Source organism: Fundulus heteroclitus, chromosome 24 (assembly GCF_011125445.2).
Source record: "Fundulus heteroclitus isolate FHET01 chromosome 24, MU-UCD_Fhet_4.1, whole genome shotgun sequence".
NCBI classification, from domain to species: Eukaryota; Metazoa; Chordata; class Actinopteri; order Cyprinodontiformes; family Fundulidae; genus Fundulus; species Fundulus heteroclitus.
The window spans coordinates 12,286,327-12,307,845 of record NC_046384.1 but is presented as its reverse complement, the minus strand read 5'-3'; the positions used below and the strand labels follow the sequence as shown (position 1 = coordinate 12,307,845).

The following is a 21,519-nucleotide window of genomic DNA, read 5'->3' as shown; positions in this document are numbered from 1 at the left end:
CACTTAAGATATATATGTTTTGCATTTGTTGCTAATTATTGATATCGATCAATATGATTTCCATTTTATCAATATGTTTTTTTTTTTCCTATTGTCCAGCCCTATATGAGCACATTTGTGACGCTCCACAGAGAAAGCAGCAACAAGTCAGCAGAGCACAAAAGGAAAACCTTAAATTTTTGAGAAAATTTCGTTTTATTGCTAAATATGCTAGTTGAAGTTATGAAGAAAGCCCTCAATGCTTTAAATGACCCTTTTTTGGAGGTTTTAAAGTGGTAAACTTTGTGTTTTCAGCTTAAAAACCAGCCGAAAGGGATCTACATGTTGGGGAGGGGAATACTATGGTCCGTTTCTAAACCACCTTTGTGTGGCTCTGCGCGCACTTTTGTTAAGTGTGCTGGCCAATAAGCTGCGTACTTGAAGAAAACACATGGCTACTTATGCAGCTACTTAACACTATTTGAAAGAGAAACAGTAAGTTTGGGGGTTGATCGCCATCCCCCAAAATTTTGTCTGAGCTAAAAATGCATAATCCCTCCTTTTTGTACGATTGATTGCTGCTACGCCTGGAAGATTGCTCCATCGGATTTCTTTCTATTGTAATAGCAGTGAGAAATATTATTTTAGCAGGTGCCCATAAAACTCTTTTTTGAAAAGTTACTTTAAAAAAAGAGCAATTAAGGAGCAACAATAGCATTGTGCATGATGCAACTTGCAGACAGAAAAACAGCATGGAGATAAAAAAATAAATAAACTTGTACATGCATTTACATTTTTCCACTTATTTTTGTGTTTAGACTTAGACAACTTTATTTGTCATTTTGTATGCACAGAGTGCGTACAGAACGAAATTTTGTTTGCATACAGCTTGAAAATTTCAGCGAATTGCAGTAGATTTCAGAATGAAATAAATTACGGGATAAAATTACAGGATAAAGTGCAACAGTGATTACACAGTACAGCAATTGAAATGTAAACAATGTATGTGAGTTACCGTTAAATTTGGTGTAGGTCTTTGGAGAACTGAAAGATGTTTGTCAGTTTAACACACATATGCAACACAAATATTGTAATGCAGTGCTGTAACGTATCTTTACATAGAAGAACAGCGTAGTGAGTTGACATGGGCACTATTGACAGGCACTGGCAGGGTGGCAGGAGCTGCAAATTAACAGCTTTTTGTTAAAACCCAGCCTGCTGCCCAGGTGAATCTACAGGAAGAAATCTTCTTCAATTCTTTTTTTTTTTTTGATTTCCACAAGATTGACATCATTTGAAAGCTTAGATTGAACTCTTTCAGGGTCTGGTAAATAACACAAAACAACCGTGGGGAGACCTGTTCCTAGTCTTGCCATGGTCTGCCACATTTAATAGTATAACGTAACCTTAGGTGTCAATGTGGGGGTAGTAATGTTGCCAATAAATTTGTTAGATGTTTTATATTTTAAATGTTTAAATGTACAATTCTACTGCAGGACATTTCAGAATGACTGAACTGCTAAACGAGATCAGATTCATGAGGAAAAATAAACAATTTTATCATGAAACTGCCTTACTGCTCCACATCTGCCATTTCTGGGGGGAAATAAAATGCTGTATTTAATGGAAATGACGCCGTATTCTCTCTAGAGTCGCCCTGGGGTTACGCTACAGATTGAGGGTGTCACCATTTTGAGAAATAATCCATTTGTCCATCTCCTGCTGCATCCTACCTGTATTCTTTATCAACAGACACCAGGATATTTGGATTAAGCCTTTCCATCATCATAGAAGCCCCAAAACCCTCAGGAATACCCCTATAATCCTGCTTGTTGTGAGGTCTGAGTAATCCTAGTAGTCTTTTCATGTAGATAGCCTCTCATTGGAGGGGTCAGAATAACAATAATTCATAGATCTAGAACGATATAGATCAGGTTTATAAATTTACACATAGCCCACAAGAACAAAAAGCTTTGTTCTCTCTTCATGTCCTGCAAGGACAAAATTATGTTCTGTTGTTGCATCATCAGGGCACTAAAATTTTCCTGTTCAGGTGTCAGAGACGGATTCACGGCATAATGACCACGCAGAAAACAAAATTATTCGGAACCAACTTCTGTCATATCTGCTTTACATCCTCCAAAAATAATATGAACAATCAATCAGCTAATAGTGGCTGAAGCTTTCTGAAGTAGCTCCAATTACCCACTAATAACATTAACAACAGTCTTACCAACTTAACCTTTATGACATATTTAACTACAAAAAAAAACATGATACTTTGCAAAAGTTAATTTACATACACCCATCTCTATTAAAAACATCTACTCAGAAGACAAGATATATTTCTTTTAGGAGTCTGTATCTGCATTTGTTTTGATAATACTGCCACCTGCTGGACGAAGCAGGGCGCAACACAGACCTTCCCATAAAAAACCTCATCAGCCTAAGGGTGACTTTGTAACAACCTATTGACATTCAGAAACGTCAACAAAATCTGTGAAAAAAAATAGACATTACAGTAAAAAATGTCTGGTATGAAGAAATTCATTGTTTTAAATCAACAATTTCTGAACAGGGATAACTCGTCTCATTGTATCAACATATAATGTGTTGAAATAAAAACTGTTTTGGGTCGCTAAGGAATGGGAAAGGGTTGTTTGGCCTAAAGCTTATGTTTAATTTGCAGAAAGAATAACTGGATGAAGATGCAGCAATGTCTTTCTCAGTCGTTACATTTGAACTTGTGATTCTGGGACATGTAGGAAAAGACGAGATAAACTGCATAAACACAGAAAGCGCTGCATAAAAGGATAGTTTGCTGTGCTAAATGATAGCATAAATTTACAAGTAATCCATGTCAGAATCTAGTGTACAGAGGGTGGAAAGCCAAACAAAATAAAAATACATAAATTAAAAAAAAGGCAGGATCTTTCTTTTCTAAAGCAGATCTTCAATTTCAATCCCCCAGTTCAAAGTCGTGATGATTTCATCAGTACGTTTAAAAACTTGAAGGATGAAGGACTGCGATGACTACGACCTGCTCAAGTCAGAACTGAGCATCAGTTTGAGGATTTAAAGAGGATTTAAGTGACTTTGAACATGGCATGGTTATTGGTGCCAGACGGGCTGCTGGGATTTTCATCCGCAATCATCACTCTGATTTACCGAGAAAGATCCTAAACAGATAGGAAAGTCAAACAGAAGCAAAAAAGTCAACTTTAAACTAATGTTGACCTTGAAGCAGATGGACTACAGCAGCAGGTGACCATACCGGGTGCCACTCCGGTCTATATATGATACCAGACTGTGGAAAAATGGCATCTGGTCTGATTAGTCTCAACCTGAGCCGCCACATTCAGACAGAAGGGTCAGAGTTATCAAAGACGACATGAAACTGCGGCTCCATCCTGCTTTGTATGACAATTCAAGCTTTTACACATAACCATGCACACACCCACTCAGCTGTATTTTTTAAATGGGACTTATCAGAAACATTAGGAAGTATAAACTCTTCTAATCTGGGTTGCACTAGTCCTGTGTTTTACACAAAGGACCTTACAGATGACCCAACCGTAGTGGAGATCATTTATAGATCTTAAACCAGCAATTATCAAATGGGCCCACATTCTTTAAACAAAATGAACAAAAAAACAATGAAATAACCCAAAGTTGGAAGCTTCGGATCAACTCCAGCATCATCAGCCATGTTTTCTTACGCCGCTGCCATGATGCAAACGAACGGATCGGGTTGCTGCTCCTCAATGACTGGTTGTGAATTATGCAAAAGAAAGCGTGTTGGAGTCTAATTGGCATAAGTTTATTTTAGTCCCATTGACGTCCCCAAGGCCATGCAGCCCTGGGTGGGGGCCACATCTCCCGTATCATGTCCCCAAATGTCAAAGGCCATCGTCCATTCAAGGATCTGGAGAGTTATCCATGCCTTGATATCACCCTGGACTGAGCAGCAGCTACAGACATCACAGCCCGTCTTCTCACCAGCCAGCTGAATCACGACCACTTATCGTCCATCCTGGCTTCATTTCACTGGTTTCTGGTGCACTAAAGAATCCTAAAGCGGCTGCTCCTACAACTCTGGAACGGCCAGCCAATGATTATTTGATTGGCCTGGACCTCTAGAGAGTTTTAAAACTTGTCATACACTCATTTCTCCTTGGATTTTGATTTAAGGTTGACCAAGACTCCCACGATGCATCTTCCAATGCGACTCTCAGCAGGATAACGCACCGTGCCGCTGCTACAAAGAAGAACAAAAATGAAACTGGTTCCTTGAACATGATGAGTTCCCTGTTCTCAGAGGGGGAATCCAGATAATTAATGTGCAGCCGACAAATCTGTAGCAACTGGCGAGTCTGTTTAGACCCAAACCTCCTGTTGAAGAGGAAGAATCAAAGCAGTTCTGATGTTTACCTCATGAAGCGGCCAGTGAGTATCGCCCATCCTGAACTTTGTGGGCATTTTAACATCAAACGGGTCAAATTAAATGTAACAAGTACACTGCAAGCAATAAAGCATCAAATATTGCAAGGATGAAACTTCTGAGCTTGAGGGACGCCATTACTGACCCTCTTAGAAAGTAGTCAAATGTTGTCTGATTATATCCCACAACGGCCTGCCATACCCTCCTGTAATCACAATATTGGTTGTGCACAACCCAATATTTAGATTATTTGTCTCCCAGCTTTAAAAACCACCGTGGGTGCTGATCTTAAAAAGAAATATTCTCCTCTCAGAACTGAATTGGTTAGGTGGAGCATCCCACTGTGCAGCCACCCCCCCCCCCCCCCCCCTGCGTGTCGCTGTAGTGGACCGGTCCACAGTCAGAGCGCAGCTGGCTCTGAGCGCCTCTCTGCCGGCGGGACAGAGGGGGAAGCAGCGGCCGTGGAGAGTGAAGCTGGAGCACGCAGCCAGGAACCCGCCTCCCCTGCGCTGGGCCGGGCCGGAGCAGCCCGCCCTCTGGACCGATGTGCTGGCCGAAATGTCCCGACACATCTATATCCGGAACAAAATAGGAGAGGGCATCCAAGCGCCCATCTTTCAGGTTGGCTCAAGTTTTATACTTTTTCCTTTTTTTCTTCCTTTTTTATATAGTATCATAAATAAGGCTATCCAGATAAAAAAAGCATAGAGTAAATTAAAGTAAATTAACTTAACTAGTTTTAACTCCAATCTGTCAGGCATTATCTGCGGAGTTAAGGAAACAGGGAATACAGGATGCTTGTTGAAAATAAATATTAGAAACACAAGCTTTTAAAAAAACATGCAAACACAGAAATGTATGGTAATAAATATATATATGGAGTCATTAATTTCAAGTTTGGCACTTTTTTCTTTGCCATTTATGTTTGCAGCTCCATTAGAGGCGCTTATGGTTGACAATATTAACCTAGAAATGTTGAACAACTTGTCCACACCTCAGAGTTGATTATTTAAAATCATTATTTTACTTAAATGGGAGTTTTAAAGTTTGTATTAAATATATAAAAGATGTTTTCTTGATTAAAATCATTAACGGTGAGGGAAAATACATTAAACCGTATTAAAATAAATCTATTTTTAACTGAGGACAATGCACAACAATTTACATGAGTTGCCCTGCAAAAAAAGGCATATTCAACCAATACGTTGATCTTCCCCTGCTGACGTCATAACAATAAAGGGGATTGAAAAGTAATATAAATAATACCAGCAGGGAAAGATTAAAGTGAACGGCGAAAATAAAATATTAAAAGTGTTCAGAGATTTGACCTTCTGTGTGATAAGCGGAGCCTTAAACTAAAAGCATGAAGAAAACTCTTAAAAGAGTTAGTTAACTGTTCAACTTTCTCTGACAGCAGTGTGACCAAATGTGTTGCGTCTGAGATAAATATTGACTATAATTTACAGTAAAAACGTTTGGTACGATGTTTAGAAATGCTAATGCCTCACGCCTTCCCTGAATGTCTTCAGACCTGAATCAGGTCACATTTAAGTGCCCTCATTCACCCAGAAATAGACTTTAAAAGCGATTAGGCCCTCTGAAACAACATCACAGGAATTCATCTCACTGTGGGGGCATCTGTGGTCTAACTGGAATCACTGTTGCTCATTTTACCTTTGGGTGTGTCTAAAAGTAGTAGATGCTTGCTGTCAAAGGGAAACCGACGCCTCGTTCCCTGCTGGATAACTAATGTCTCTTCAGGCTAACATGCACGTATTAATAGAAACATATTAGCAGACTTCATTCCTCACATCACTGCTTTTGGTCACTTTGTTTAACTTGAGGGGCCAAAGAAAGATGTTGACCCAGATAAATGGCCCGGTTTCGTGAATTCAGGGAAGTAGGCTCAGACTTTATGGTGGTGACATTGTCGTTAACTCTGGAGAATAAAACAGAAATGGGACAAATCAGAGGCAGATAATTAAGTTTGTCCCCCTGAGATCAACTCTGCTGGTATATTTAGATCTTTTTTGGAGAAAAAGAGACATTTAAAGGTAAAGACGTGAATAAGTTAGAAGACCTATCTGCTTGTGGGTGTTTTGCACGCACCCTTTCTGCTTGTATATGCGAGTTAGTTAGAAAACGGCATCTCCCAGTTATCCAACATGGGTGACATGGGAGGGTCACCAGATTTAGAGAGAAGGTCTCTGTGGATTCAGGTTGGGCTTTTGTTTTTCCATCCAGGTAAACCGAGGGACTTATTCCCGGAGAAGCCGTCTCAAGAGGTCTGATGGAAGCACCACCTCCACGAGCTTCATTCTCAGACAGGTACCGACTCTAAAGGGAAGGCCTGGGGTCTCAGTCTGTCCTGCAGTTTCCTTTCCTGCCGTGTGTGTCGCTGTATTTGAAACCTCGTCGCGCAGGTCTCAACATGAGGAAATAAGGGAGTGCGTATCTCCCTTTGATGCAGTCCCAGATTGATTAGTGTGTGTTGGGATCAAGCGTGTCCAACCGTTCGGTGTTTTGGTGAAAGGTCAGTGCTCTATGAGCACCCCGAGTGGTCAGACAATCAACTGAATTACTAAAAAAGGAGATAATGTTATCAGTTTTGCTAACAGTTTCAAGGAGCTGGCATCCTGAGGTGAGCAAATGTAGTGGAGATTATTTATAGATCTTAAACCAGCAATCATCAAATGGGCCCAGATTCTTTAAACAAAATTAACAAAAAACAATTAAATAACCCTAACTTTGAATCTTCGGAGCAGACATCAACTCCAACATCATCAGTCATGTTTTCTTACGCCGCTGCCATGATGCAAACGAACGGATTGAGTTGCTGCTCCTCAATGACTGGTTGTGAACTTTGCAAAAGAAAGTGTGTTGGATTCTAATTAGCATAAGTTTCTTTTAGTCCCATTGACGCCCCCAGGCCATGCAGCCCTGGGTGGGGGCCACATGTCCCATATCATGTCCCCAAAGGTCAAAGGCCATCGTCCATTCAAGGATCTGGAGAGTGATCCATGCTTTGATATAACCCTGGACTGAGCAGCAGCTACAGACATCACAGCCCGTCTTCTCACCAGCCAGCCGAATCATCCATTCTGGCTTCATTTCACTGGTTTCTGGTGCACTAAAGAATCCTAAAGCGGCTGCTCCTAAAACTCTGGAACGGCCAGCCAATGATTATTTGATTGGCCTGAACCTCTAGAGAGTTTTAAAACTTGTCATACACTCATTTCTCCTTGGATTTTGATTTGATATCTCCCTTTGATGCAGTCCCAGATTGATTAGTGTGTGTTGGGATCAAGCGTGTCCAACCGTTCGGTGTGTTGGTGAAAGGTCAGTGCTCTATGAGCGACCCGAGTGGTCAGACAATTAACTGAATTACTAAAAAAGGAGATCATGTTATCAGTTTTGCTTACAGTTTCAAGCATCTGGCATCCTGAGGTGAGCAAATGTTCACCATCAATATGGTGTTGGATGGAACTAAAGGGTAACTCGCCCCCCACACGAAGTTTTTTTTTGCAAATAAATTGTTAGCATGGTTGTCTTATAGCAGCGGTTCCCAAACTTTTTTAGCCGCGCAACCCTTTCAGTGTCCCAACCGGGTTGCCCCACACCCTAAAAAAAACAAACAAACATAACAACGGTTGTGCACTGCAAAACGGGAATTAAAGTACGTACAATTTTCTTGAAATAAGTGTATTTGTTCTTCATTTGAGGAGGTAAATAAGATTATCTGCCAATGGAAAAAGATTTTTGCACTTAAAATAAGTCAACTCGTCTCCATCATCTTATTTCTAGTGCGGTATATCTAATTATCTTATTTAAGGGGTAAAAATACTCATTGCATTGGCAGATAATCTTCTTTACCTGCTCAAATCAAGAGCAAATACATTTATTTTAAGTAAATTGTACTTATTTTTAGATCTGTTTTTGCAGTGTGGAAATTAAATTAGAACATAATTTGAATTAAATTGCAATAAAGTTATACACAACATCCACAGCAGAATCCTGAGGATTGTCAGGCGCATCAGTGGCTCAGCGTGGAGCGAGAGAAAGAAAGAGACGATCAGATCGGCCACACCTCCACAACCTGAAACGTCTCTGAGGCGACCATCCAGGTAGATTTACTGACTAAACTCCGATGATCTACCTGAGTGTTTTCACTTTGTTTATTTTGCGTACCCGCTTCTAAATCTGAGTCTGACTCACAATTTACGCCGCAAAATACAAACACAAAGAAGTTTAATTTGATTTGTGTCCGATGATGAGCGAGCGAGAGAGAGAGAGACATTTGCTGATTCCCGCTCACTGACTTCTCCCAGATCCGTTGCAATTCTCTCGTCTGTTGCCTCCGATTCCTCTCTGTCTTGGTTCCTCTCCTCCTTCATCACTAACCTTAGATGTCTCACCTGCCTGACAGTTTCCCTGGTTTCAGCCAATTGAGCATATTTGTGAGAATGAATGAAGTAGAGGGCACAAGCCAGGTGCGCATATACAGTACCATGCGTACTTCCTCTATATTTCATCTTAAAATGAAGCGTAGAAGAATCATTTTTCTAAGGAAATAGATTTTCATGTTAATACATTTTATTTATTTATTAAATTTCAAGTTTTTGATTTTCATTTTTACATAGGAAATGTTTATTTACACGTCTTCATGGTGCGGGTCAGACCAGCACTACAGTTTTCACCTGGCGCACCCCCTAGTGGTAGCTTTGGGAATCCTTGTCTTACAGTAGTGTCTACATATCCTGGTGATTATATTGACAATTTACTGCATATTTATTTAAATCTTGCTTTTGTGTCTAAAACAGTCAGTGTGGCGCCCTTCTAAGGTTCAAAGGGTGTCTTGCATTTAATTTTCAACCAGTATTATTATTGGTTCAAAAGTATTTGTGATGTCATTTAGAGAAACCGACGTGTCAGCAGCTCTGCTGCTGCGGGGTTTAAAAGCAGCACTGTTTCGTGCCTCCTTAGTGAGTTGGAGTTTGAATGGTGAGTTTTGCGGTACCACCATTGATTATCAATGGAGCGATTTATTAGCTTAGCATTGAGTTTTTGTTATTTCTTTTTACTTTGTGTGTGTGTCCTGTCTGGCCATGTGGAAATAAGAATTGTTGTCTCATTGCCAAAAAGAGCGCAACGGATTTTACTTTCACAAGTGGAGCCTTGCTGCTTTCACCATAGCTTTATTTATATATACAGGAAGCTTTATTAGAATTTATGCTGGGACTATTTCATGTTCAATGGACACTAAAAACAGGAAGGTAGAAGAGGAAAAATAAGAAAATGAACAGATGAGACAAAATGCCAAAAGGGAGAAAAGGTGAAAGAGAAAGAGGAGAGGAAAGGGAGAGCACAAGATAACATCCTCGGAGTCTGCTTCTACACCTGCAAATAGAGATATAAAAAGAACAGTAAAAAAAACTATAAATTATTACAGGTACAAACGACCAACGCCTTGATACCATCAGTGAAGAATATACAGTATTATTTAATACGAGATGCATAAAATGACAGCTGAGTCGGTCAAAATGTACCTGTTGATCACACTGTGTATGCTACAGTGTTAAATTCGTATACACCTTGAAGAGCGACGTAGATTAGCAATAGTGTGACGGGTGTATTAATTTAGCTTTAATATCTTGAATATCTGTGTTTCTTTGTGTGGCGTTAATGTGAGTATTTACTGTGAGATTATTCATTGGTCTCTAACACAGAATTTACATCTCGATATATTAGTAGAAGACATTTTTATCACCCTAAAGCTGTTTTGTTCATAACATAAATGGACTGAATTTGTATGGCGCTTCTCTAGTCATACCGACCAGTGAAAGCACTTGGTGTGAATTTGTGCATATTTGTGAGTGTGAATGATGCTAGAGCTCCGATACACATACTGGTAGGTAACTTGGGGGTTAAGTGCCTTGCCCAGAGGCACATTGACATGTGGTAGAAAGAAGTTGAAGTAGGACCGACGACTTTTGGATTACACACTACTACTACTCTTCCCACTGTGCCAGAAGTGAGAGGACAAGGATGCAGGGTTTTCAAAATGGTTTACAGATAAACATATTAGTGTGTCAGCTTTGCTTATGAACAAACGGAAAGTTCGTCCATTTATACTTTTGCAAAATAGCTCAAGCTCAACTGGATTAGACAGAGAGAGTCTGTGAACATCAATTTTCAAGCTAGCCATAGATTCTCATTGGGATCCCTATGAAATCAATAAATATACATATTTTTTTAGCTTATTTTGTCATTTGTTTCAAGATTTTTATTTTTTATTTCAATATATATTTATTTCATACCATGTTTATTTATAAAGCACTTTACAAGAACAAAGCTCAACAAAGTGCTGTACTGAAAATAACTGTAAAATTAAAATTGACAAAAACATTTAAAATTTAAAGACAAAGTCAAACTCATGTTGACTCAAGATTAGTTTATTTAATAATGGGATTTTATTTTGTGTCACTTATTTAAAGCTACTTTTTGTATTTCAGGGTCTTATTTTTTTTTAAGTCTGCTCTTATTTCAACATCTTATTATTTCAGGCTCTATTTATTTCGGGGTGTATTTCATGCTCTTATATAGAAATGAGAGGATGGAGTTTTCTGGCTGGTCAGAGCTTTGCAAAGCAAATCAACATTACTGAACAAGGAGCGAGTGAAGATTTCACCCACCCTGAAGCCACTGCAGCCGAGTCACTAACTAGGCCAGCTAACATGCTACATAAGGCTAAGATACACACTATATTAAGGCTAAGATTAATATCTTGATTTTATTGAGCAACACTGCTGACACCAACCGGCTCGCCGAACAGTTTAGTCCGGCCCGGTGGCCAAATGCATTATCATTATTCAAAAAAAAAAAAAAAAAAAAATCTTTTTTTTCTTTTTTTCAGTGTCCTGTCTGGCAATGTGGCAATAAGAATTTTTGTCTTAATGCCAAAAAGAGCTCATCAGATTTGACTTTCACAAGTGGAGCAGTACTGCTTTTGCCATAGTGCTCCGCTTGATTTATGAATGTGAATAGTTTTATTATGATTCATGCGGGGAATATCTCAAATGATATGGACACTACAATGTGAAAGTAGGAGAGGAAAGAAAGAACAACAAGAACAAAGGAAAAGGTGAAAGAGGAAATAAAAGGAAGAGGATGATAAAACAATTATTGAAAAAAACATGTACTTGGTTTAATTGAAAATCTGCAGTTCCTATATTGTCCACAGGGGCTGTGTTTTAATCAGCAGATGGTAGCACTGAGATTCAGATGTGGAAAATTGATTTTAAAGGCATACTATGCAACATTTTTCAGGTAATTAATGTGTTCCATACCGTTTTGGATGATTAAATGAGTCATTTCAGGTCGAACAAAGGTTTTCTCGGCCGCCCTGGGGGTCTGTGGGGGAAATACCGCACTTGCAATTGCAGGAGCTCTCGGCCCGCACACACAGAAGTCTCGCTTTACGGCGAGAACTCCATGTGTTTTTGCCCTGCCATTCACTATATGCACGCGCGAAAGCAACAACAAAGAACCGCGTGTTAACGTCAAATAAACATGCAAGCATATCGAGTTTTATTATTATTATTATTATTATTATTATTATTTTATTTTTTTTATTTTTTTTATGTTGGCGAGGCGCTACCGCGGCGGCGGCAGCGAGGCGGCTGCGGCTTGGCGAGGCGGCGGCGGTAGCGTCTCGCCAACATAAAAAAAAATAAATAAATAAAATAATAATAATAATAATAATAATAATAATAATAATAATAATAATAATAATAATAATAAAACTGGCGAGGCGGCCGCGGCCACAGCAGCAGCTTGACGACGGCGGCCGCCTCGCCAAGATAGCGCTGTGGGAAGCTTGATGTTCATACCTTCACTGTGTTAGTCATTGTTTGTACTGCCGTTTTTTCCACTTTTCGTTGCGTTCGCCTGTCTGCTAAGCTCAAAACAACCGCGCCTGGCTTGACGGAGAAACCAGAACAGCTGAGCATCTTTATGACAGTGCACTTTTACTTTCGCCCTCTGGGGGGAGCCTCGCTGGAAAATCAACCCCGGTTGCATAGTATACCTTTAAATCATTTCTTAATTTTTATCTGTTTGATGTATTTTGTCATGCAGGACAGTGTTTTTAAGTTCCAAAAAATGTGAATAAATGTATTTCAACATTGTACAATCACTGTGATCAGTTCTTATGCATAATGCACAAGTAAATGTTTAACTGAGTAAAAGTATTGTTGAAATTGCACATACTTTTCTTAAAACCGCCAAGGTTATTCATAATATATTGTGTAAAAGTGAAATTCATTTAATATAAAAATCAACAAAAAGTCCACTTTTATCAGTTCTATTTAATCTTGCAATGATTTTACTCCTGTGGCCCTCTTGAGATCAGATTAAGCTGAATCCCTAAACCAAAATGAGTTTGACACCCCTGGTCTAGACTGTCAACAAACGTAGTCGTGAGCAGCAGCTCATCAGTTGCTTCTCCTCAGTAGCCTAGCCATTAATTTATTTGATTTTGAATGAAACGTCTCTCCAAAGTCATCACTGTTATTTTAGTTCATCCTAAACTCAAGGGGAAGGCATTTCAACGTGACCAGGAGGGAAAAAAAGTATAATAAATAAGTGAAAGGCCAACGCTTAAACGCCCATAAGCGCTAAAATTCCCTTACAAATTTATTCTGTTTTTGTATTTTTGTGTTGCTCATAAATGTTTCAAATCAACAATTTTCATCAATCAGGAAAAGATAATCAGAATAAAAAGTGGACTTTTGGAGGGTCTCCCCCTGCTACATCCAGAGTCAAACAGAAAAGACACAGTAATGGACAAAGTGTTTTACCTCCTCGGGGTTAGGTGACTTTTGGTAATTGATGGAATCATTTTTACCATAAAGTCCTGAAGGAGGAGGTCTGGCCAGCGGTCTGTGACCTCAAGCCCATGCACAGAGGTTATGCAGCAGGACCGCAATCCAAAGTTTACCAAATGGTTCAAAAAAGCTAAAACGCAGGATAAAGAGTGGCCTAGTCAAAGCCTGGGTTTAAATCCGCTTGAGATGTTGCGGCTTGACTTTAAACAGGCTGTTCATGCGCGAAAAACGTTCAATCCCAATTAAAAACAATCCTGCAAAGAGGAGTGGGTCAAAATTCCTCCGCAGCGACGTTCACGACTCCAAACGCTTGATCGGAGACATCAGTGCACATCTGGTAATTTGCTTTAGGGGGCTTTCACTGTTTCAAATCAACTGCTTCAAATGAACATTTGGGAGCCGTCTCTTGTATTCACTTCGGTTATCTTGATTTGTTTGACGATCTGAAACATTCAAGCGTGACAACAGAGCGAAAAAAAATGAGAAGAAATCTGTAAGGGGAGAATTTGTTTTGTTGTTGTTAAAAATCTGATTTTTTTCCCCTCCCTCTGCAGTATAAATAGAACGGATGAGGATGAAAGGTAAAATGAGACCAAGATGATGATGCTCCGCTCTTCTAAAGCGTCACCACCCCCCCCCCTCCCTCCCCAAACCCTTCTACCTTACTGCACTGAAAAAAAAAAAAGTGCTCATCCAGGCTGAGTGGACAACCACTCGGCCAATCAGCTCCTGGCATTCTGATTCTGTCATCAGGCTGGGATATTGAGGAAGGATTCACAGCCTCTCCGCTGCTGCTGCCGCCTGTGCTGCTCTCGCTGCTCTCTGTGTGCTTGGCTCTGTAACGCCTGATAAAAAAGATGAAACGCCAGGATCGGGCTACCTCCAGGGACACCGTCTCCAGCCTATAACGCCAGGCGGCACCGGGAGATCGGGGGGGAGAAGCTGCGTCCGTCCAGAAAGGCGCCTCCAAAAGGACCAGGCGTGATCCAACAGGAGGGGGGGATATTTATATATATTTTTTTAAATTATTCTCTGCTGTGAAGAGGAGGAATTGTCGTCATCCCCCCTCTCCCCAACCATCCTTTTTTTTTTTTTCCTTTCTCTAGTGCCCCCTCCTTTCTCCTCCGCCTCCACTCACATTTATCCCCCCACCCCATCCCTTCATTCTTCTAGAGGAGCTCCTTAGAACATCAAACCTCCATGTATGACAATTTGTACCTGCATGGATTTGAAGACTCGGAGGCGGTGAGTGTGAATCTGCTGGTGTGTTCTCCTGCTGTGTGCTTATCGATGGCACACACACACACACATGAGAGGCCTTTGATGGGGTAGCCAGCGTAGTGTGATCATGGGCTGTGCTTGGCTGGGAGGGGGTTGGGTGGGTGTGTAGAGGAGGGGAGGGGGGGGGTGCACATTAGGCAGATGGCTAAATGATTTCTGCTTATATCTGTATGTAGCAGTTGAACATCGGGCTGCAATCTGGCCATAAGGCTTTAGAGTCAGGGGGGGGAGTCATTAAGCCTTCGTCGCACTCCTCCATCCAAGACACGAGCCGCGCTTTGGTTCTCAGAGGAAAACCCAAAGATGCAAATTGACCCCCCTCGTCATCCCTCCGGGGGCCGACGACGACGTGACAAATCGTCCGTCACTTTCCCCCGAAGAGCGTCTCTCGCTGCGCCGCGTCCTGGCTCTGACGGCGGCTCGGAGGAACATGCATCGTGATGTCATTAGGTGGACTCTGATGCTGATGAGTCACATGCCGGAGCTACTCCATTGGATAATGGCCCGCATGCTACAGCGCTCCCTCAGCTACTCTGCCTTCATTTCTTGGCACCAGAGATTCCCAGGAAGTGGAGAAATCCACGGATCTGGATCAGATGCTTGTAAAATGTAAAGCGCTGTCAAGTCGTTTAAATATTTAGTTGAAATAGTTTGTGAAAAAAGATGCTCAATCTAGGTTGTTTTGAGGCAAAGCGGTGAACAGTTGTGAAAATCCATTTGTCATTTGTGTTCATCCTGCTTTACTCTGATACCTCCAACTAAATTCCCAGGGAACTGCAGCCGTTTGGTTGCCAAATTAGTGAATATAGGCGTAACTTAGTAGGTAGAAGGTACACCTGGTCTGGCGTTCTGTTAACTGTGACATCATCCAGAGAAGACGTCTCACCTGCTATTACCATCTAATGCTCTGTCTTCTGTAACCCCAGTCGGTCGAGGCAGATGACCGTTCATACTGAGCCCGGTTGTGCTGGAGGTTTTCCTCCCTGTTAATGGGGAGTTTTTCTTTCCACTGTCGCTTCATGCTTGCTCAGTATGAGGGATTGCAGCAAAGCCATCAGCAATGCAGATGACTCTCCCTGTAGCTCTACGCTTCTCCAGGAGTGAATGCTGCTTGTCAAGACTTTGATGCAATCAACTGGTTTCCTTATATAGGAAATTTTTGACCAATCTGTATAATATGATTGATTCTGACTTTGTAAAGTGGCTCGAGATGACATGTTTCATGATTTGGCGCTATATAAATAAAATTGAATTGAATTGAATTGAACTTGATCTCACCATAAACATTAGTGAATGAACAGCACCATAGAAGTAACCAGAAAAGGCAGGGTTAAGGTTAAAGCGGAGACGCGTTATAATCCAGGAAAACATTTTTTGCCAAAAGCAATGTAGGGGACACAGCAAACATGTGGGACAACGTTCGCTGTTCCAGTGAAACCAAAGCTGAACTTTTTGGCCAGCGTGGAAATTCAATGTGTTGCCAAAATAAAGGGCTGTCCAGAAGCTGAACCTGTTAGAGGCAGCAGAAGACACGACGGCAAATCCAGGCATACAGCCAGAGCTCCAATGGGTTGGTTTGGTTTAAAGTAATTCATGTTAGAATGGCCTAGTCAAAGTCCAGACCTATACCCAATCGAGAGCCAGTCACTAGACTTGAAAACTGATGTCCAAAGACGCCCTTCATGCAATCTGACAGAGCTTCAGACGTATAATAACAAGGAAAGGGCAAATATATTAGTTTCAATTAAAAGTACAAACCTGATTGGGACGTACCTTAAAAGACTTGCAGCCAAACTGTTATTTGTACAAAATAAACAAGTAAATAGTCGCATCAAAACCCAAAGAAACACATCCAACATGACAACGCTTGAAAGATGAGAATAAAAAGACAAATTTAGCTATGCATCGTTTTCAACATTTAAGATAACCAAGACTGTAAAGACACAATAAACAGTTATAGAAGAGGCTGCTGCAACATTTAAACCCCCATTTCCTTTATTTGCTTTTTTTTATTTAATGGAAATCTTGCACATGCCCAGAAACTTCCTGAGCCAGGACTCTTCCAATCTGAAGAAACAGTGTGCTGAAGTCAGGCTTTCCTCTACTGCTTGCTTGCCTTTAAAAAAGAAAAAAACTGCTTAGCTGTGATGACCAACTTGATTGATCATCTCGGGACTAATGGTCCTCCTTAATTGAATCGTCATTAGTGGCTGATTGTTTAAATTAAAACAGCAGAAGGAAGCACTTGATCCAGTCGTGTATCGGCATTAAAACGGTGCAATAAAAGGGGTTCTGACTGGGATGCAGAATGAAGCGACTGTAAGCCTTGCATCCCTCAGAGTGTCGGCGAAGAAATTCCCTGACTGTGCGAGAGGCGACAGGGAAAACTAAACCGAGAAAATCTGCGAGCGGCTGCGGGGTGGAATACTTTTTCACGTCCCGGCACTTACAGACAAAAAAGCAGGCGTTGCTACAACATATGAACTTGAATATTTTCACTGCAATTCGATTATTGTAATATTCTTTTTTTTTTTAAACAATAAAAAAAGGGTAACTTCACATTTTGTTTATGTACGAAACTCCAAATTAAACAGCCGGACGTTCACCAGTGTTCAGACCATCTATTGAATTTGTGAATATACAACCTGCTGACGTTCCTGTTGCTCCTTTCCCTTTATTAGGATTATTATTACCCGCTCTTTGCTAACGCTGCCAGCCCAGCACTCTGAATTTGGCAGCCTCCATAAATGATCTAAGAGACTATCTGAACCTCGATGTCCTGAAGATCTCCACTCAGTCGGTCCTCGTTTTAAAATGCGTGTCTCGTGTGAACCAAAGTAAATGTTTGGCCCTCGGCCGCCTTTGTCAGACAGGTTTGATGTTTAGCTGGTGTGTGAATTTCATCGGACGTCGACGCCCACTTCTCTTAGCAACTGCCTCTTCAAAATGGAGAAGACGGGAGAACATGCAATCGAAGGGTTTTACCTTTTTAAGTTGATCAAAGTGTTAATAAAGAACTTTGTTTTATTATGGTGCAGACTATTTCTTTCTAGTGCTCTTCAAAATGGGAAACACAAGAGAACATGTCACTCGTACTTTTTTCTGTGCTGATTAGTGTCTAGGAGCTTTTAATTGGCGGCCAACGATGTTCTGTTAACATAAAAATAATTTGACACGGATTCCTTTTAATTCCCTTTTTCAAAAATTTGAAACACAAGAGAAAGTGTCACTTAGCAGCTCGGCTAAACCGCTGCAAAAGCCGTTATTTTTGTTTAAAACAACCGCCACTGTGACAACGAAGGCCTGGTAAGGCGTTGAAATCGCCTTTTTTAATAGGATGTAACTAACTTTGGATAAGATGTGTTGTTACACTTTCACTAACCGGCGGTGTCCTTTCTGTTTGCAGGGCTCAGCAGATTCATACACTAGCAGACCGTCAGACTCAGATGTATCTCTGGAGGAAGAGCGCGAGGTGCAGGCCCAGGTCCAGAGCCAGAGCCCAAGCCAGAGCCAAGGACCGGGACAGAGCCGACAGGAGAGGGAGCAGCAGGCCGCCGTCCAGCTGGAGAGAGCCAAGGTTAGTCCCCTGGGACACGACTCATTCAGAAGATATGTCTGGTTCTGGGTCATTTACTGACAAATATTAAGCCAGTCATACTCAACAAATTAGAATATTATCAAAAGGTTCAGTTGTTTCTGTAACCCAATTAACTAAGAAACACATTACATAGATTCATTACTCACAGACTGATGTTTTAAAGCTCTTATTTGTGTTAAAAACTATGATTCTTTTGCTTAAAACACGACATTTAAGATTAGAACATTGCATCAAACTGATAAAATGTTTTATTTTCAACACATAACGGTGACCTTAATGAAAAGTATGTTTAACACTTACTTAAAGGTTGTAATTTTGAAAAAGTACTTTTAATCTGACAAATGAGCCTCATTGGAACCCATATTCTAATCTAATGAATATGACCTAAAGCAGTTTAAACGTATGATAACGCTACTTGTTTCAAGGTAGGGCTGGGCGATAAATCGATTTAATCGATTAATTCGAATTTACAATTCTTTAAGATTTCATTTTTGGAAAATCTGGATTTTATTTTGCCAATACACTCATTGGGTTTCCATGAAGAGAACAGCATGTGATGCTGAATATAATTTAGGCAAAATTATTGTCAAAATATTGTTAAGTAGAAACTTTTTTTTACTATAATACGAGGTATTTCATTTACTTATTTACTTTTTTACAAACTAAGTTAATTTTTTTAACTTAGTTTGAAGTTCACAAGTGCAGTGAATCCTGTTCTTAGCCCAATGTGTAATACCACTAGCAGCAAATGTTTTGTTATATTTTCATTGTTTATAATGGCACGGCTGCCATCTTGTTTTACAAGCATGTTTCACAGCTTGTTTTTAGTTGCACTTTGAATTCAGGTCAACTCCCTGACGAAATGCTTGACATAAGAGCAAGGTTTTAAAATAATTTCTTTAATTTCTTTTTATGAAACAAAAAGGAGGAAAAAAATCGATTAATTGGATTTGGTATGATAAAATTGGAAATTTATTTTTTAATCCATATCGCCCAGCCCTATTTCGAGGTGGTCGATTCTGTCCCCCCTTTTAGTTCAGTCAGTTTACGGAGCTATTAAAGCATATAATTAGTTATATATACAATTACAGTCTAATTCCTAATTCTAGAACAACTCCTTCAAACTCAGATGGTTGTCTAATGCGACCTTGTGAAACAAAAATCTAATCAAGCCCAGCAGATAGCGTTTACTAACTAAATTTGCAGCAATCCCTCATCCTGAGGAAGCAGACAGCAATAGTGGGGAGAAAAAATTAAATAAAAATGAAGTCTCCGGCAGGTATATGGTATCTGTAGGAACATCACTTTGCTGTGGCCAACTGGGGATTGATGTTGACAGAAACGAGAGACAGCAAAAATAGCGGAGTCAGTGGCTCTGTGTAGGTAAGAGGCAGCTAAAAGCAGTAGCACTGGGCCAGGGGTACCTTCCATGGAAAGGTAAAACAGAAAAATCACAGCTATTGTCTAGAGTTAACGGCTAAAACCAGAAACCCTGGGGAAGGAGTACTTTCTATGGGAGAGAAAAACAAAAAACACCAAGTTGTTAGCAGCAATAACTCACTTAGTTTTAATGAGAATTTGCTTCAATGAATGACTCTCCAACAAAGAGACATATTTAAACACCACAAGGCCAGGACAACTTACTATGGGAAAATAAATCAGATCATCCAAAGTTGATGGAAGCAATAACTCTGCCACTTTCATCTAGAGCAACGTGGGCCAGCAGCTCTAAAAAAGAAAAGTTGCTTAATGCATAAAACTGATTAGATGTGAATTGTGCTTTTGTCCTCCAGGGCAAACCTGTGGCATTTGCTGTAAGGACCAACGTCAGCTACTGTGGCGCCCTGGATGAGGACGTTCCCGTACCGGCCACAGCCATCTCTTTTGATGCCAAGGACTTCCTCCACATAAAAGAGGCACGTCTCTAAATTTCTACATGTCCTCTCACCTTCTGTCGTACACAATCCGTCTAATAGGTGTTTATGCGTTTGCCCCGCTGTGTTCAGAAGTTCAACAATGACTGGTGGATCGGCCGCTTGGTAAAAGAGGGCTGCGAGATCGGCTTCATTCCCAGCCCTCTGAAGCTGGAGAACATCCGGCTCCAGCAGGAGCAAAAAAGAGGACGAGTCCAAGGGTAGGTCACAGAAAGACTCTCATCTCTTCAACTATGCCGGAAAAGGTCACACAGCTGATGGATTACTCTGAAAAACCTGCATATGCGATTAGTTTTAGTGCTCTTAAAGGAAGAGCTCTTTAGGCTGAAATGTTTGCATGACTAAAACTTGTGTTACTGCAGCTTATGTTCCACCGGTTATTCGATGGTTAGAGAAAAAAAACAGGAAAATCCCAAATTTAGGTAATATTAAATGTTTAGCAATGTGCAGATAAGAAAAATAGGGAAATTTATTACCCAGATTTCTGAAGCCAAAAAATTAAGTCCTGCTATCATTTCCTAAAATGTAAGTAATATAAAAGAATATTATTTATATTTTATAAAAAAAATTGCGTTTAATTGTTTAACCGGACAGTTCTGGTAACATTTGCAACAGGGCCGGTTAAGGATGGTCCAGGGCCCTGAGCAGGACTTGACGTTTTGACTTGGGTCCCCACTTTGCAAAAGTGCATCACCCTCCGTGAACATAAATGTAACAAAGAAACATAAATTATTGCATATGATTTTCACAGTTTTTGAGATTTTGCTACATGTACTTTTTATGTATGGGTTTAAATCTAAAAATAAAATAAAAATACAACACACTAGGTTATTTAGATGTCCCCCAGAACTCAGGACCTTGGGTCTATTGCATTCGGTTTCTGCCCTCCATGATGCTCATAAAAGATACACTTCAACACACGAATATGAAATAATTTTTATTTTATTTTGTTTCACTCAATAATCGCCTTTGTTTGTCAGTAGATTTTGTTACTTTCTGTTAACCTGAGCTTTGAACTCGGTCTGACTGCGACTCACACCTTTGTGCTCCGTCTCTTCCACTCATGCTTTGTTCCAGTTAGCTGTACTTAGCACTGCTATCACCGCGTTTCCATTTGCATGTGTGTATAATTGGTCTTGAATGTTCTGTCATCCACAGCTAATGCAGTAACTCACTCTCACTTCCCCATGTCGTGTTGGTCAGGGTAATAATAATCATAATAATAATCTTAGTGGAAGGGATGGTTTCAGTGTCTCACTTAGAAGGGAGGCAGATAAAGATGGATGCAAGTCCATATAAACACAAATAGACAAGAGTGTATTCATATAAACCTGTTCAAATCCTTCACATTTTAAAAGCAAATAACAGGTTTCAGTTACTTACATAATGTAATTATACTGT

General features: G+C 40.3%; 1 protein-coding gene across 4 annotated transcripts in view; it reads left to right on the top strand.

Annotated features, from left to right (window-relative positions):
- The first annotated feature begins 4,871 nt into the window (after positions 1-4,871).
- Positions 4,872-21,519, top strand: part of LOC105921466 (voltage-dependent L-type calcium channel subunit beta-4) — a 28,987-nt gene continuing 12,339 nt past the window's right edge. For 2 of the 4 annotated variants that reach the window (XM_036128125.1, XM_012857189.3), the window contains exons 1-5: positions 4,872-5,041; positions 6,665-6,748; positions 17,993-18,163; positions 19,978-20,100; positions 20,191-20,318. In XM_036128125.1, coding sequence (XP_035984018.1) covers positions 4,979-5,041; positions 6,665-6,748; positions 17,993-18,163; positions 19,978-20,100; positions 20,191-20,318 — 569 coding nt within the window. In that variant the 5' untranslated portion in view covers positions 4,872-4,978. Of the gene's footprint in view, positions 5,042-6,664; positions 6,749-14,276; positions 14,551-17,992; positions 18,164-19,977; positions 20,101-20,190; positions 20,319-21,519 lie in introns of those variants that run through there. The other 2 variants (XM_012857190.3, XM_036128126.1) reach the window with 2 other exon arrangements.